General features: G+C 34.7%; 2 protein-coding genes across 2 annotated transcripts; one reads left to right on the forward strand and one right to left on the reverse strand.

Annotated features, from left to right (window-relative positions):
- Window positions 1–3,987: 3,987 nt before the first annotated feature.
- Window positions 3,988–8,676, forward strand: LOC131653549 (protein SUPPRESSOR OF K(+) TRANSPORT GROWTH DEFECT 1-like). The gene is made up of 8 exons (XM_058923722.1): window positions 3,988–4,728; window positions 5,485–5,590; window positions 6,171–6,369; window positions 7,497–7,565; window positions 7,647–7,721; window positions 7,813–7,911; window positions 8,005–8,160; window positions 8,318–8,676. The coding sequence occupies exons 1-8, from the start codon at window positions 4,239–4,241 to the stop codon at window positions 8,441–8,443; spliced, it is 1,320 nt and encodes a 439-aa protein (XP_058779705.1). The 5' UTR covers window positions 3,988–4,238; the 3' UTR covers window positions 8,444–8,676.
- Window positions 8,677–10,027: 1,351 nt separating this feature from the next.
- LOC131647912 (pentatricopeptide repeat-containing protein At2g27610-like) lies at window positions 10,028–13,338 on the reverse strand. Its single transcript, XM_058917728.1, has one exon. It carries the CDS (start codon window positions 13,178–13,180, stop codon window positions 10,610–10,612), a length of 2,571 nt encoding a protein of 856 aa, XP_058773711.1. The 5' UTR covers window positions 13,181–13,338; the 3' UTR covers window positions 10,028–10,609.
- Between the last annotated feature and the right edge of the window lie 4,362 nt (window positions 13,339–17,700).

Genomic DNA, 17,700 nt, shown 5'->3' on the forward strand with positions numbered 1-17,700 from the left:
CGTGTGCCAAGCGAATCCAACGTTCCAGAATTTGCATGCGCACCATGGACCTCCCTGGGTGCTCCACACTGGATCGCAAGCTAAGTTTTCTAATTTTTTTATTTTTATTTATTCAACACTAATTCTATTTAATTTATATTTTATATAAAATTTCTTTTAGTTTCTTTTTTTTTTCTTTTTCTCTTTTCATAAAAATTATAATCATTTATTTTTAGTAATATTTATCTTATAATTAAATAATTAATTGGATTTAATTGTTAAAAATAATTTTTATTTGATTTAAATAATTAAATGATTAATTTAATTTAGTTATTTAAATATTTAATTAGGTTAATATTTTTATTAATTGATTAAAATACTTATTAGGGTTAGACAATTTAATCGAAAATTTATTTTTGCCGATTTAATTAATTAGGTTGAAAACCAATAATTAATTAATTTAGTTTTTATTATTTTATTAATCATGGTTAACTTGTGCCCTAAATTAGGATTTGCGAGGTTTGTCGTTAGATCATCCATACACTAAAAATTTCTTTTCCTTGTGCAAATTTTTAGGGTTACCCCAGGATCCTTTAGACACGCGCCATACCAATTGAAAAGCTAAGCTTCTAATTCTTTTCTTATTTAAATATCATTTTACTTTTATTTTTGCCTTATGGATTAAATTAGGGTTTGCTTCAACCGTCAATGAATTACTCCTACACTCACCCCTTTTATTTTGCCTTCATTAATTTTCAGGGTTAACCAACCGATTAAAGCTCAAACCTTCGGTAACCCTAAACTCATTCTCCTTTAATTTCTCCGATATTATTACTTGTGTTTAACCTATTATTTTATTGGGTTATCTTATTGCTTTTTCCCCTTCCCCATGGCTATATATTCTGTAACTGCTCCTGGTTTGTATTGTTTGGCCTTGAAGGCACTTAAACTGTTATTATAACTGCGTGGTTAGTAATTATAGGGAGTGCAACTCTGAACAGAATTAGAATAATTAATTTACAAGATAATATATCTGAATCAACCACGTGATTGTGCACCCATACACTTTTTATGGTAACTCCTTTTGTTGCCTGTTGCCTTGTTGCCTTTTCAGTGCAGAATAGTCAAGTCCCTCGAATACGAGGACGCCTCAGCAAATGTTGCCCTCAGTTCATTCTCATCACTATAGATCATAAGTCCCTACGATGCTGCCTTCGATTATATGATCTCGTCCCTCGAGGTTGCCTACAATATGATGTGATAGTCCCTTTCAATTGCTGAGGTGTCCTCTTGGTTGCCTAATAATGACTATTCTTATCCTTCTCTTAGACTACCTGCCCTCTCTATGGCAGGGACAGTCTTGTGGCGAACGATAATTTCGACGACCCTTCAACCTCCAAATAAAAAGACTTCCTACCCTCCTATGGTATGGATAGCCCTAAAAGGCTAAAAGAACTCTTTTACAATGTTAAGGTAATTACCTCCTAATTGCTAGCTCTGGTTTAAATCCTTTTCTACTCTTTTCTCAAAAACCTTTAAAAGGGCTACGCTTACCTACAAGCTAAAGTCATATTTCATTTCTAAACTTTTGAAAACTAAAAGAGCTAAGCAATTAAGAGCCCATGGAAAACCATGGATGCAAAGGGTGCCTTACACGTTCCCTTTGTATAAATTACCCCCCGAACTCAAAATTTCTTTTAAAGGTTTTTTTCTATTCTTTTAGCCTTTCTATAATCTGGATAAAATAAAAGTCGGTGGCGACTCTTGCTATCCGCAACATTTCAAAAAATCAGTTCACCGTATTACACCATTACACAAGTCAACTTAATAAACATGATAACTTAACAAATTAGGGTTTAAACACTAAAACCTAATTTAACATGCTAACAACCCTAGCATCTTCGACACAAACATGTGAACAACCTTCGACTTCATGCTTAATCCTGTCGAACCAAGAAACTACCCTTCGACCATACTAGAGTTCGATTCAATATCTCTCAAATAAATATGTATTTTTAATTTGTAATATTCTTGTTTTCAAATTATTTTACAGATGCTTTCTAAACAACTCAACGAGCAATCAAGAAAAGTTAAAAAAAGACGGTGTGGGTTTTATAAAATATATTACGGTGCAATATCAATTGCATTTGAATATCATATAAAGTACTTACTAAAGCAAGGTAATAGATTTCTTTGTTCTCATGGATGGACTTGGGTTACAGAAACTCTTAACACCGCAGGTGAAAGTTATAACATGTTTAGGATGGAAACTAATGTTGTATTGAAATTTGAAAAAATTATCAGTAAGTAAGGGATGGTTACATCCATCCAAAGAAATGACATCATTGGAGGCTTTGACGATGTTCCTTTGGAGTTGTGCACATAGTGAGACTAATCGAAATATCCAAAATAAATTTGGAAAATCAGGAGAAACTGTAAGTAGGAAGTTTCGTGAAGTACTAGAAAGTGTATGTTTATTAGCAAAGGAAATTGTCAAGCCTCCTGATTTTAACTTTGTAGAAATTCCATTCAAAATTAGAGATGATAATAGGTATTAGCCTCATTTTCAAGGGTGCATAGGTACTATAGATGGAACACATATTCTTGCCATTGTCCCTACTAAGGATCAAATATGTTATATTGGTAGGAAGGGATTTCCAACATAAAATGCCATGTTGGCGTGCAACTTAGATATGTTATTTACTTTTGTTGTTGTTGGTTGGCCTGGTACTGCACATGATACACATATCCTTTCTTCTATAATTGAAGAAATGAAAAATGTGTTTCCTCATCCACCAAAAGGTATTCATAATCTCATATTGTAATCAAATTAATATATTTATTAATTTAAAATTGCATATAAACTAACAAAAATGTTTAATTTTTTTAGAAATGTACTATCTAGTTGATGCTGGTTATCCAAATATGAAAGGATATTTATCACCATACAAAGGTGAAAGATATCATGTTCCAGATTTTAGAGCCGGTGGTAAAGCAGAAGGCGTACAAGAAGTATTCAATCACGCACATTCATCACTAAGAAATGTCATTGAACGAACAATTGGTGTTTGGAAGAAAAAGTGACATATTTTATGTGATATAAGACCATTTCCGCTAATAAAACAACAAAAAACCATAGTTGCAACAACAACACTCCATAACTTTATTCGAATATGTGGCATTGTAGATGAAGATTTTGACAATTGTGATTACATTTCTGAATATATGACCGGCAGCATAGAAGAAAGAAATCTTAATGAAGATTTAAGTTCATATAACCCAAGAAGAGTGCAAGATGGATGCTATATGGACAAAGTTCGAAATGAAATAGCCATTAAATTGATTGAAAATAAAAATCATTTGAGTTTATCATAATTTATGTTTCTAGTCATGAATTATCTACTAAAATCTTTTAATATTATTTATAATATTATTGAACTTTCTTTAGATCATTTTATTTTTAATTAAATATATTGAAAAAATATTTTATAAGCTAATTTATGATTTTTTTTCATTCGTAGTCCTTTAAAAAGATATTCATTTATTTATATTTAAAAAAAATTTAAGTTAAAAAATTAATTTATCAAATAATTTATAGTTTAAAAATGATTTTGGAGCTTAGAAAAATAGTCATTTCCAAACAACTTTAAATTTACTTTAACTTTACTTTAAAACTCTTATTTTTAACTTAAACTTTTAAATAACTTTTAAGATTTAAAAAAATTAGACCAAATAAGCTCTAATAAGATAAATCTAGAAGAAGGACCAAAATTAAATATTTTAAAATAAAGGAAAATTTATGTTGTCCAACTATAATTAAAAAACTCGTCAATAAACTATAATTAAAAAAAAAGGTTATTCAAATTTCTTTTACAACAAAATCAAATCAAAACCAAACCATTATTAAAATCAAATCAATTTTTTTTTCCAATATCAAATCAAAACCCAATTTTCATTATAAAAAAAAATTAAAATCAACACACAGTAGCATAAGTTAAGGACAAAAAATTCCACACAACTTAATCAAAACGCGCTTTTTACAACAAAACCAAACCCATTCACCCCTTTCCCCCATTCCCCTTTTCTTCGTGTTCCCGATCAGATCCTTATCACCACCACCTTCTCGATCCACAATCACGATCGTGCTTCTTCTAGGGTTTCGCCTTTTCCTTCAAAAACCAATTCTCCATTCCATTTTTTTCAATTTTCAATTTTCAATTTTCGATTCTCATACATATGTGTTGAATTGGTAAGAAATTATGTATAGCAATTTCAAGGAACAGGCGATAGAGTACGTGAAACAAGCCGTTCACGAAGACAATGCCGGAAACTACGCGAAAGCGTTTCCTTTATACATGAACGCTTTGGAGTATTTCAAGACTCATTTGAAGTACGAGAAGAACCCTAAAATCAGAGAAGCTATTACGCAGAAATTCACCGAGTATTTGCGTCGTGCTGAGGAGATCAGGGCTGTGCTTGATGATGGTGGGCCTGGTCCAGCTTCCAATGGCGATGCTGCTGTTGCTACGAGGCCCAAGAGTAAGGGTAAGGATGGTGGTGGTAAAGATGGTGATGGTGGAGGGGATGGTGAGGATCCGGAGCAGGCGAAGCTTAGGGCGGGGTTGAATTCGGCTATTATTAGGGAGAAGCCGAATGTGAAGTGGAATGATGTTGCTGGGTTGGAGAGTGCTAAACAGGCTTTGCAGGAAGCTGTTATCTTGCCTGTGAAGTTTCCGCAGTTCTTTACGGGTTGGTTGATTATTGCTATTCTATTATTAGACACGATACAGACACTAGTAGATGTTTAAGAAAATTGAAGTAATTGAATGTAACTAGATGTTTTGTGGGTCTGGCAGTGGCAAGCCAACTGGAATACTTTCAATGCGAAGTGTATGTGCTAGATATGTCTTGTTGCATTCTCAATATTAGCTTCTACTCTAGTCACTAAGTTTAGATAAATGAGAATGATTATGCATACTGAGCTAGATTGATTTTGATTGTGTGTCTTGTTGGGGGAAGTGATAGAAAATGATAGGATGTGGATATCAAGGAGTGGACATCATCAGCATATCGATTTTGATATGCAATGATGAGATTTTTGCAGTTGAAAGTTGGCTAGTTTGTTACTTTGGTTATTGACTTCGTTTATTTTAAGGAGTAATGCAGGGCTTATTTGATTTTCGTTTCAACTTTTTGATTTTATTTTCTGTTTTCAACTTTATTTGCAAAAATGGAAATTGTTTTTCACTTTGTTTCATGTTCTCAATGTTTTGTGTGGAGAACTCCACAAAGCTTTAGAGAACTTTGTGAACATGAAATGAAATGAGGGTTTCCTGGACAAAACAGCATTGAATACATGAAATAAGGCGAAAACAAGATTTATATTGGGAGCTGAAAACTCTAATGATATATTAACAGGATAAGATCATAAGATGCATACAATTATTGAATGTATATTTATGTGGAATTTCTATTAAATGTTTGTTTTCCAATGGTTTCTTTCAGGTAAAAGACGACCATGGAGAGCATTTTTGTTGTATGGACCTCCTGGAACTGGTAAATCATATTTAGCCAAGGCAGTTGCAACTGAGGCTGATTCAACATTTTTCAGGTAAAATAAATTTTGTTGAGATCTAGAAATCTCCATGTTAGAACTTACCAGATTAATGAAATCATATTCACAAGTTGAAAATTTTATATTTTCTCAATTTATGCATTGCATGCCCTTTTAAAAGCATTAAATTTTTTACTGCAGGTAAGCAATTTCACAGGACTTTGCATAGCCATTTGATATCCCAGTAGAATTCTAGTTCAACTGTAATTGCATCAAACGCAAAAAACCTAGTTAAAGTTAAAATTAAAATTCCGAACAATAATGTCTTATGGAAATTACTTTATTATTGCAAACAAATTGTTGAGTTATTATATTTCACTTCCTTTATCCTCTATCAATTTTTTATTAGATACACGGACACAATCATATGATAAAGATGAAAATGTGCTGATTATAACTATCTTAAAGTCCATCCTTTAATTTTCTGCACCTTATTCGTCTAAAAAATTATTTTACAAGAGTTTTAGTCTTTTAGATATATTTGATCTATTAAACGAGATCTTTAGTATTGTTAACAATTTGGTTCATAAGTGGGCATATTCTTGCAAGCATTTTTAACTTTTGAATTCTTCACCAGTATTTCTTCGTCAGATCTTGTTTCAAAATGGATGGGTGAAAGTGAAAAATTGGTTTCAAACCTTTTCCAAATGGCCCGAGAAAGTGCCCCCTCTATCATATTTGTTGATGAAATAGATTCCCTATGTGGCCAGCGTGGAGAAGGCAATGAGAGTGAAGCTTCAAGACGAATCAAAACAGAACTTCTGGTGCAGATGCAGGTAATAGTTGTATGGTGATGATATGTTGATAAGCATAGTAATCAGTTTAGTAGGTTTTAATTGAATTGCTTCATGCACAGCAGTCTCATTTATATAGTATAATACGTGGTAAAAGCCTCAACCCTACAAATTTCATTACAAAAACAAACTAAGCCTTCATATGAAACAATATTTTCCAATCTTACATCAACCAACCCAACTCCACTTAGTGGGATAAGGCTTGGTTGTTGTTGTAGCTTATGTGAGGCCAGCACATAATAGTTGAATAGTGCAATAAGATTGGGCTCTTTCATGCTGGCCTTGGTGTTTCTTATTACTCCCTCTGTTTCACAACGAGTGTCACTTTTGCTCATTTGATACATACTAAGAAATGACTAAAAATAGAAGAAAGAGAATAGTAATTTTACCACAGTATCCTTATTAACTTATGGTGTTTCCCACTATCATAAATACAAAATGGAATATAATGTTTTGGAAGTAATTAATTAGATAGTACAATTGAAAAAATAAGAGGAATTAATACTACTCCCCTCGTTTCTAGTTATAAGCCAGCCCTCTTTGAGGATATTTTGTCTCTAAATATAAGCCCCTATACTATTTACTAGGTGTGTTTATTATTATTTTTCCAAACATACCCCTTATCGAGTACTAATTTATCTTGGAGTGTGAAAAGTTAATGTTACGCATACTAATATACAAAGGGTACTATTTCGGGATAATCTACTTTCAAAGCAGACACATAAATTCACCAACTTCTTTTCTTAAAATATGTAAAAAAAAGTAAGAGGTGCCTATAAAAAGGGACAGGGGGAGTAGTACATTGAGTCGACTCATGTTTGAGCGTGCAATATCCGCAACACTTGAACTATCATTAGTTCCTTGGTTTCCTGTGTCCGCATATTCTGGTCATCTCATGGTTTTATTGGTTTCAAAACAATTCTAAGCCATGAGAGCTAATATTGACATCTGTGATAGATTTGAATACCTCTCTTACATTTGGGTTTCGCGTGTTTGCTTTGATTTACTTCTTTGTTCTTAGTGTTATTGTAGCTTCAAACATTTTTGGTTTGTGTTCTCTCTTTTGCATTTTTCTTTATTTAATGTAGTTTACTTGCTTTACTTTGTAGGGTGTAGGAAACAATGATCAGAAAGTTCTTGTTCTCGCAGCAACAAATACACCTTATGCTTTAGACCAGGTGAGACAATAATTCTTCTTTTATCACCCCATGTCGAGTGAATATAAACAGTTATTTTCACTAATCAATTTGTATTTGCAGGCAATAAGGCGTCGTTTTGATAAGCGTATATATATTCCACTACCAGAATTGAAGGCTCGCCAACACATGTTCAAGGCAAGGGCAATACCGAATGCTGAAATTTATTGTGATATTAACCTAGCAAATGGTTTTACTGGGTTTTTTTTTTATGTGATAAATTGAGCAGGTGCATCTTGGAGATACTCCTCATAATTTGACTGAAAGTGATTTTGAATATTTGGGTAGCAGGACAGGGGGGTTTTCAGGTTCAGATATAGCTGTCTGCGTAAGTATTTAACTTCTAATAAGAAATAACTGATTTCAATAATCTTAGACTTGGATGGATATTTTTTAGAAAGCTTTTTGATCTCTTCATCAGGTGAAGGATGTTTTATTTGAACCTGTTCGCAAAACCCAAGATGCTATGTACTTCTTTAAGAGTCCTGAGGGTATGTGGATCCCATGTGGACCAAAGCAACAGGGTGCAGTTCAAACTACAATGCAGGATCTTGCCACACAAGGACTTGCTTCTAAGGTGCTTACTATTCATGATTCTATATATTTTGATTGCAGTGGGATTTTTTATGATTAGAATTGGAGAAGTAGAGTTGTGATGTTTTTGGACTAGGTTTTTATTATACACGTCTTTAAGTGAAGAGGAGGAAATACTTACCGCCTTAAAACTTATGCAGATTCTCCCACCTCCTATCACGAGAACTGATTTTGAAAAAGTTTTGGCAAGACAAAGGCCTACAGTAAGCAAAAGCGACCTTGAGGTTCATGAGAGATTCACAAAGGAGTTTGGAGAAGAAGGTTAATTAATGCAGATGGATTTTTTCATTTGAAAAAGATCTGCACTGGTTTTAGATGTGTTATAATTTGTAATCTGTTTAGTTATTGGATCAAAGTGAAATGCATCATTTTTATGTCATTTTATGGATGCGACGTTCCCCTTTATGCAGAGGTGGATTTATAACGATGGATACTAATTTTGCCTCTCCTGAATTGTGTATATTGGAAAATGAATTGATTTGAAAAATAACTTGTGTCATGGTGGTTGTTTTTGTTGGAATGCTATTAAGGGGGCACCAAATTTGCGGCAGTGGTAGGTTTGTGTATTTTTTAGTTTTCAAGATGGATATGTTCACTCTGGTAAGTCAATTCATGCATTATGCAAGGACAAGACATTTGCAAGTTACTGACCAAATTCTACAATATTTCAGAGTCTCTTTGAGAAGAGGTGAAAATCTAGTTATTGAGGCATACACTGATGTTGATGTTGATTATGCTGGTTTAGTAAGGGAACGAAGATATACTTCTGATTTTTATAATTTCTTGTGTGAAAATCTTATTACTTGGAAAAGAAAGAAGCATAGTGTAGTGGTTCATTCAAAGTTTAGAGCCATGGCACTGAGAATTTATGAATTATTGTGAATGAACCATTAGAATTGCATATATCCTTGTTCAATATGATAGAACAAACACATGATAGAACAAACACACGTTAAGATTGATTGACATTTGATTAAAGAGAAGTTGAATATTGAATTGATGACTATAATTTACTTCCTTCTTGATGCTAGTTCACAAATATGTTAATAAAGAGTTTACTAATTGAATGGTTCGACCAACTTACTTGCAAACTTAAAATGATTGATATTTACTAACTTAAAAGAAAAGATTTATTTTATTTTTACTTAGTTTTTCTTGTTTAAAGAAACAAACAATTTTATTTGTCGTAACATAACTTTAAAATAATATATTATAAAACAAAGTTTTGCTCATTTCAAGATCTAAGGTTTGAATCTTAAGTGCTAACAATTTTTGTATTGAGTCAATTTAAATAGAAGTTTGTTCTGTCTTTAAATGGATCTTGCTAGTGGATGGTCGGATTGATTATCTAGATTAGTCAATAATATATATATATATATATATATATATATATATATATATATATATATAGAGTTTTTTTTTTTAAAAAGAAACAATAAAACAGTTTTCGACAAAACAATTTTCGACGTTGACTAAACAATAGTGAAAATGAATGTACATCATTTTAAGCAATGCATTTGGACGTAATTCATCGGGTTTTCTTTCTTTCTCTTTTGGATAATTTAATATCTATGAGAGCACAAATCAATCTTTGTATGTTGTTGCCTTTCTGAAAATGCGATGTAATGGCGCAAAATGTAAAAAATCTATGACTAGTATTTGTGTTTATTTGGGGCCATGGAGATTTTCATAAGATTTAAATGTATCAAATCAATTATACTTACAAAGTATATTAATTGGTTTAATTTTGCAAGATTTCTAAAACTAGAGTTCAATAGTACTAGAAGTTAATCTATAAATAACAGTTAAAATAAAAGGACAAGGAATTATATGCAATAAATATCTTTATGTTTTCTGAGCATTTTGGACATATAACTAAACTAACTATCAGTTAGTACTTGTCTTGAACCAGTTCATCAGCAAAATGGCTGGAACTTTTGAGAATTCGTACAATCAATTAACAAATTATAGAAATGCTATTAACCATTTTGTCATAGCAATATTTGAGGGATATTTTCTGAAAGTTCTGTTGATGAATCATCCTTCACAAGTTGAAAAATATTACTCAAGGGATTTCAAATTCTAATCCGATGACTCTCTTTGCATAAAGCTTTCATGGATTATTCTCTTTGCATAAAGCTTTCATGGATTATTCTCTTTGCATAAGGCTTTCAGGGATTCTCTGGCAAACAAAGGTATAACGCAGACGCCAACTGCAGTCCAACCTTCTCAAACCCTCTGTGATTTGCAACCGTCTGTGAAATTTCAAGACTAGTAGGTTATACATAAACTTCATTGTAAGTATTCAATGAAGTTGGTGTTCTTCATGATCTAGCATGATGGTTGTCTCCCCTAATTTATATTTCTCTCTGCCAAAGAAAAAGGTCTAATAATGCTAAGCATCTTCAAAATTACACACTATAGCTCGAATATCACCAGTAGTCCCCACATGAGCAGGATCCATCTTTAAAGTGATGAAACCGATTTGAATCTCTGACAACAATATATCTCTGTTCAATGAGTGACACTAACTTGATAAAGTTATGACAATCTCCACATACCCTTAGATTCTTCACAATTTGGATGGGAATTTCAGGATGTGTAGCTATTAAACCAAAAGCAATTGCTAACTTTTCACTGTGTTGAGAAAGAATAGTTTCTTTCTGTTCATCTTCAATATCATGAAATACAAGGTTTGTATCAGGTTGATAACCTGCGTCTTTCAACCTGATACTTAACTCTGAAAGTTTTGAGTAAATTTGGTTCGACAAAGGATGTGTCAAATCACCGGCCAAGAATGAGTATGTTTTGTTTTTAACCTCGATCCAACTATACCCTGGTTCTTTTTTCACTTTTCTCTTGTCCATTAGTTTTCTCACATTGGTTCTCTCTTGCCAGTTTCCTGCTGCAGCATACATATTGGATAATAGGACATATGCAGCCGAGTCTTCTGGCTGAAGAGAAATAAGTTTCTCAGCAGCAAGTTCTCCGAGCTCTATGTTGCGGTGTACTCGAGCGGCTCCCAGGAGAGTGCGCCACACAGTTGCACCAGGTGGAAACGGCATCTCTTTTATGATATCCATGGCTTTTTCCAGCATCCCTGCACGGCTATATAGATCGATCATGCAGGAGTAGTGCTTCATTGTTGGATTAATGCGATGATCATTGATCATTGAATTGAAGTAGTTTTGACCTTTTTCCACTAGGCCAGCATGAGTGCAGGCAGTGATGACTCCAATGAATGTTACAGCATCCACTTCCATGTTTCGTTTTTGCATCGCATCAAATACCTCTAAAGCTTTCTTGGCCTGGCCATGTTGTGCATATCCAGAGATCATTGAGTTCCAAGAAACCAAGTCCCTCTCCTTCTGCCTTTTGAAAACTTCATGTGCACTATCGATATTGCCTCTCTTTGCATACATAGTAACAAGAGAACTACAGACACATATAGCATTATTCAATCTCATTTTAACCGCATATGCATGAAACTGTTTTCCTTGTTCTGCTGCCGCGGTAGGAGCAGCACAGGCATTTATGATGCTGGAAAATGTAAACTCATTTGGTTGAATCCCTTCTTTTATCAATTGGCGGAAGATTTTAGCAGCTTCTTCGGTTTCTCTTGTTTGTGCATATCCTGCTAACATTGCTGACCATGCCATTAAGTCCTTCGCTTCAATTTTCTCGAAGACTTTAACAGCATCATTAATATTTCCTATCTTAACATACGCATCTAAAAGTGCAGTTCCTACTGATGATGACTTTTCATAATTAGCTTTGATAACTTCGGCATGCATTTCGGAAACAAAAACAGCATGCTGCACAGTAAGGATGGCAGAATACGTGAAATGATTTGGTTTTACACCTTCTCTCCTCATCTGAGAAAACAAATTCACAGCCTGGTCAGTGCCACCATTCTGCAAGTAGCCACTGATGATAGCAGTCCATGACACCACATTTTTACCTTCTTCCATCAACGAGAATAGACTAAACGCATCGTCCATTTCCTTGCACTTACTCAACGCTACCATGAGTGCAGTTATGACACTTTGGTGTTCGGTAAAACCACTTTTCAAAGCTTTACACTGCATCAATCTTACTAACAACAATTCTTTAAGGCTAGCACACGACTTAATAACACTAGCAAATGTCATGTAAGTAGGTTTAACCCCTGCAAGTTGCATGTTTTTAAAAGTTTCAAAAACCTCCAAATGCTGTCCATTTGTCACATGTCCTGCAATCATGCTATTCCAAGAAACCCAATCCCTGTTCTCCATTCTATCAAAAACATTTCTAGCATCACTTAACAACCCTGACCTAGAATACATAATAATCAGAGAATTGCAAACAGGTATCGCTCCCTCAAAACCATGTTTCACAACCATGGCATGAATCTGCAATCCTACATCAACAACACCATGATTAGCCAAAGCTGCAATCACAGTAGACACAGTATACCGATTAGGCAAAAAACCCTCAAACTGCATCTGACAAAACAACTCCCATACATAATCATAAAGTCCGTTCAACGAATAACCCGCGAGCAAGGAAGTCCAAGACACAACATTTCTCTCACCCATCTCATCAAAAACTCTTCTCCCATCATCAACACTCTCAGTTTTCATATACATATCAACAAGTGAAGTCCCTGCACTAACATGATGCACAAGTCCAAATTTAACACATTGACAATGAACTTGTCTACCCATTGTCCCATCAAAAGAACCAGCACAGAGTTTGAAAACACATGAGAATGTTGATTCATCCGGCGGTAAAGAAGACCGAAGAAGGGAAACAAATAAGTGGAATGCTTCTTTGGGTTGGTTATTGCGTGAGTACGTGAAGAGTAATTGGTTATGTTGTTTGAGAGTTGTTAGTCTGTGAGGAGTTTCGTCGAACAGGTGTAGTGCAATGTGAGGATCACGTGAAACAGAGTAATGTCTAAGTCTGAGAATTGGGTTTGTTGAAATGTAAGTGAGTGTTCTCAAAGATGAGTTTAGTTTCATGCTCTTTCTGTTTGGAAAAATGTTAACTTTGGATATTGATACAAAGCTTGTTGAGATGTTTATAGCGAAAGAAGAAAGAAAGTGGCGTTTGTTTCGAATGACTGTGACAGTGTTGGGGTTGACGGGGGAGCAAGAAAGAAAGAGACACGAGGAGAAATAAGGTGTAGCACGCACGTGTATTATGTATTTGAGTAGTGAAAAAAATATGTCATCCATCATCATCATACTAAATTATAATCCTACAGCTTTTATCTGTTAGTTATTATTATTATATTTATTTATTACATATTTGTAAGGATAGTTTGGTACTTTACTAGCCTATAGTATTTATACTCTGGTATAATCCTTATTCTCTAGTTTTTTGTTCATTCTATAACCCTAAGTTAAAGGGTCTTTCTCTTTCTCTATGTTGTTATATCTTTACAATTGTTAACATGGTATCAAAGAGCTTGGTTTGATTTCGGAAACTACCGTAAAAAAAAAAATAGTCCACGTATTTTTACGGCTTGGAGTAACGTTTTTTTTCTGTGATTTGTTGGAGTTTGACGGTGCAAATTTATTGGAATTTGACGGTGATTCACGTTGCAACAATTTTACCGATCTTGACAGCTATTGGATTTTGCAAGCACCATCAAGCAAATTTGAACGCAATTACGGCGACTGTGAGTTAATGCTAATCATTATAATATGTGGTATTGGTAATAGCCAATTTGCAGCTACAGTGAAAGGGTGGTAATTGCAATTTAGTAGCCAATTTGCAACTACAGTGAAAGTGTGGTAATTATATATAAGGTTGTACGTCATTCAACTATATAATTTCTTCAATTTGGCTGCCAATTTTTCTCTTTTTTTTTTGATAACTTTTATTTGATACTTTATTCAATTGTGGTGTTTTGGTTATCTCATAGTTAATTATAATGAGTAGTGATAAAGATGACTCGCTTCAATCAGTTAGTGTCCAACTCAATGGTGAAAATTATCCTTATTGGAGTTATGTGATGAAAAAAAATTTAAAAGGAAAAAGGATGTGGCGTTATGTTGATGGAACCTCGGTTAAACCTACCGATAAAAAGGATGAAGCAAAATATGCAAAAGAGTTGGAAACATGGGATGTTAGTAATTCGAAGATCCTTACTTGGATAAATAATTCAGTTTCTCAGTCAATAGGTGTGCAACTAGCAAAGTATGATACTGCTGAGGAGGTTTGGGACCATCTGAAACGTTTGTATGCTCAATCTAACTTTGCAAAACGTTATCAGTTGGAGAGTGATATTAGAGCTCTCAAACAGAATAATATGACCATTCAGGAATTCTATTCAGCAATGAGTAATTTATGGGATCAATTGGCTCTTATGGAATTGACTGAATTGAAAGTTGTCAAAGCGTATACTGATCAAAGAGAAGAGCAACGTTTGGTTCAATTTCTGATGGCGCTTAGGGATGATTTTGAGGGCCTTCGTGGGAGTATTCTACATCGTAATCCTCTTCCCAATGTTGATTCAGTTTTTAATGAATTGTTGGCAGAAGAAATTAGACTCAAGCCCCACTCAAATTTGATTTTAGATAAAGGAGTCCTCTCCACTCCTCCATCTGTTTTTGTTGCTCCACTTCACAAAGGAAAATCTCAAGGTAGAGTTGGGCTTGGACTTGATGAATGTGCTTTTTGTAAGGAGAAAGGTCATTGGAAAGCACAATGTCCCAGATTGTTGAAAGCAAATAAGAAAAACTTCAAAAGTCAATCATCAAATGTTGTTGCTGCCGCTCCTACTACCATTGGTTCTAGTTCTGATCATGCATACCCATCTGAAACCACTTCTCAAATATTTGATATTGCAGAGCAGCTTCAAAAGCTTCTTTCCACTCAGTCACGTGCCATGTCTGCCTCCTCTATTAAAGGTTTGAACTCTTCTTGTGTTTCAGGTATATCTCCATCTATCTGGATTCTAGACTCTAGAGCATCACATCATATGACATATGATGCTAAATCATTTGTGTCTTTGAATACAGCACCATCTATGTCCGTTATGACTGCTGATGGCACTAATATGCCATTAGCAGGCATTGGTTCTGTCTCCACACCTAATATGTCAATTTCCGATGTTTATTATATTCCTAACCTCACTTTGAGTCTTGCTTCTGTTAGTCAATTGTGTGATTCTGGTTACTCAGTTATGTTTTCTTCCACTTCTTGTTGTGTGCAGGATCCTCATTCCGGGAGGCTGATTGGGATAGGCCGTAGACAAGGGGGACTTTATGTTTTGGATGAGTTGAGAGTCCCAGATACTGCAGCCTCAACCTCTACTTCCACAACTGATTTATTATCCTCTTTTCGTTTGAATTCTTCGTCTTCTAGTTTTTATTTATGGCATTATCGTCTTGGACATGTCTCTGCTTCTAGATTAAAGTATTTGGCTTCTACTGGAGCTTTAGGAAAGTTACAAACTAGTGATATCTCAGATTGTTGTGGTTGTAAACTTGCTAAATTTTCAGCTTTACCATTTAGTAAAAGTGTTTCCGTTACATATGCACCGTTTGACTTAGTTCACTCTGATGTATGGGGTCCATCACCACTTCTTACTAAAGGTGGATCTAGATATTATGTTTCGTTTATTGATGACTATACTCGTTATTATTGGGTTTACCTTATGAAAAATCGTTCTGAATTTTTTGACATTTATTGTATGTTTCGTGCTATGGTTAAGACTCAACATAATGTTGTTATAAAGTGCTTCCGTTGTGATTTAGGTGGTGAATATACCTCAAATAAATTCTCTGAATTGCTTGCTTTTGATGGTACAATTCATCAAACATCTTGTACTGATACACCTCAACAAAATGGAGTTGCTGAAAGGAAACACCGTCATATTATTGAGACTGCTCGCTCCCTTTTGTTGTCTGCTTCAGTTCCTAGTGAATTTTGGGGTGAAGTTGTTCTTAGTGTTGTTCATGTTATTAATAGAATCCCGTCGTCAGTCACATCAGGTTTGTCTCCCTTTGAAAAATTGTATAACTCTATCCCTGATTATTCCTCTTTGAGAGTGTTTGGCTCTACTTGTTTTGTTCTTCGCCCACAAGTAGAACGTAGTAAGTTATCTTCTCGTTCTGCTATATGTGTTTTTCTTGGTTATGGGGATGGTCAAAAGGGTTATCGTTGTTATGATCCTGGTGCAAGGAAATTGTATGTTTCTCGTCATGTTGTTTTCCTTGAACACATTCCTTTTTACTCTCTTTCTTCTGATTCTTATATTACTAACAATTCAAAATTCACTCATATCGATCCTTTTGATCATAATGATAATATTTCTAGTGATTGTAGTTTTGAGAATTGCAGGACTGATACTACTGATCCTCCAGATACTGACATCCCTCTTGTCCCCACGGCTACCCAAGAAACTCCTGCGAATGTTGATCCTCCACCTCCCCGTTATCCCTCCCGTGACCGTAAGTCTACTAAATTACCTGATTTTGTCTATTCCACTTACTCTTCTTCTTTTGCTTCTTTTCTAACCTCTATCCACAGTTTATCTGAGCCCGCTTCCTATAAAGAGGCCATTCTTGACCCTCTTTTGCAGCAGGCTATGGCAGAAGAACTTTCTGCTTTGCATAAAACAGATACTTGGGAATTAGCACCTCTTCCTCCTGGAAAACGTGCTATTGGGCCTCGTTGGATATACAAGATCAAAACTAAGTCAGATGGATCAGTTGAGCGCTACAAAGCACGTCTTGTAGCTAAGGGATTCTCTCAACAATATGGTATGGATTATGAAGAAACTTTTGCTCCTGTTGCTAAGATGACTACTATTCGCACTCTTATTGCAGTTACATCTGTTCGTCAGTGGCATATTTCTCAAATGGATGTTAAAAATGCATTTCTTAATGGTGATCTTCAAGAGGAATTTTATATGGTACCCCCACAAGGTGTTTCTCATAATCAAGGGGAAGTGTGTAAGCTGAAGAAGGCATTATATGGTCTGAAACAAGCTCCACGAGCTTGGTTTGAGAAGTTTACCATTGTGATTACATCTATTGGCTTCCGTTCTAGTGATCATGATTCTGCTTTGTTTGTCAAGACTTCTTATCATGGTCGTATTCTACTCTCATTATATGTTGATGATATGATTATTACAGGTGATGACATGGATGGAATTAATGATTTGAAATTACAGTTAGCCAAAGAGTTTGAGATGAAGGACTTAGGTACTCTTCGGTACTTCTTGGGCATTGAAGTTGCTTACTCTCCTAGAGGTCATCTTCTCTCTCAATCTAAGTATATTTCCAACATTCTTGAACAGACTCGCCTTTCTGATACTAGAGTAGCGGATAGTCCTCTTGAGTTGAATGTGAAGTATGCTCCATCTGATGGCGTTCCTCTACCAGATCCCACCTTATATCGTACTTTGGTTGGCAGCCTGGTGTACCTTACAATTACTAGACCAGATATTGCTTATGTCGTTCATGTTGTTAGTCAGTTTGTTGTCTCTCCTACTATAGTGCATTGGGCAACCGTTCTTCGTATATGT

This window comes from Vicia villosa, linkage group LG2 (assembly GCF_029867415.1).
Source record: "Vicia villosa cultivar HV-30 ecotype Madison, WI linkage group LG2, Vvil1.0, whole genome shotgun sequence".
Classification (NCBI taxonomy): Eukaryota; Viridiplantae; Streptophyta; class Magnoliopsida; order Fabales; family Fabaceae; genus Vicia; species Vicia villosa.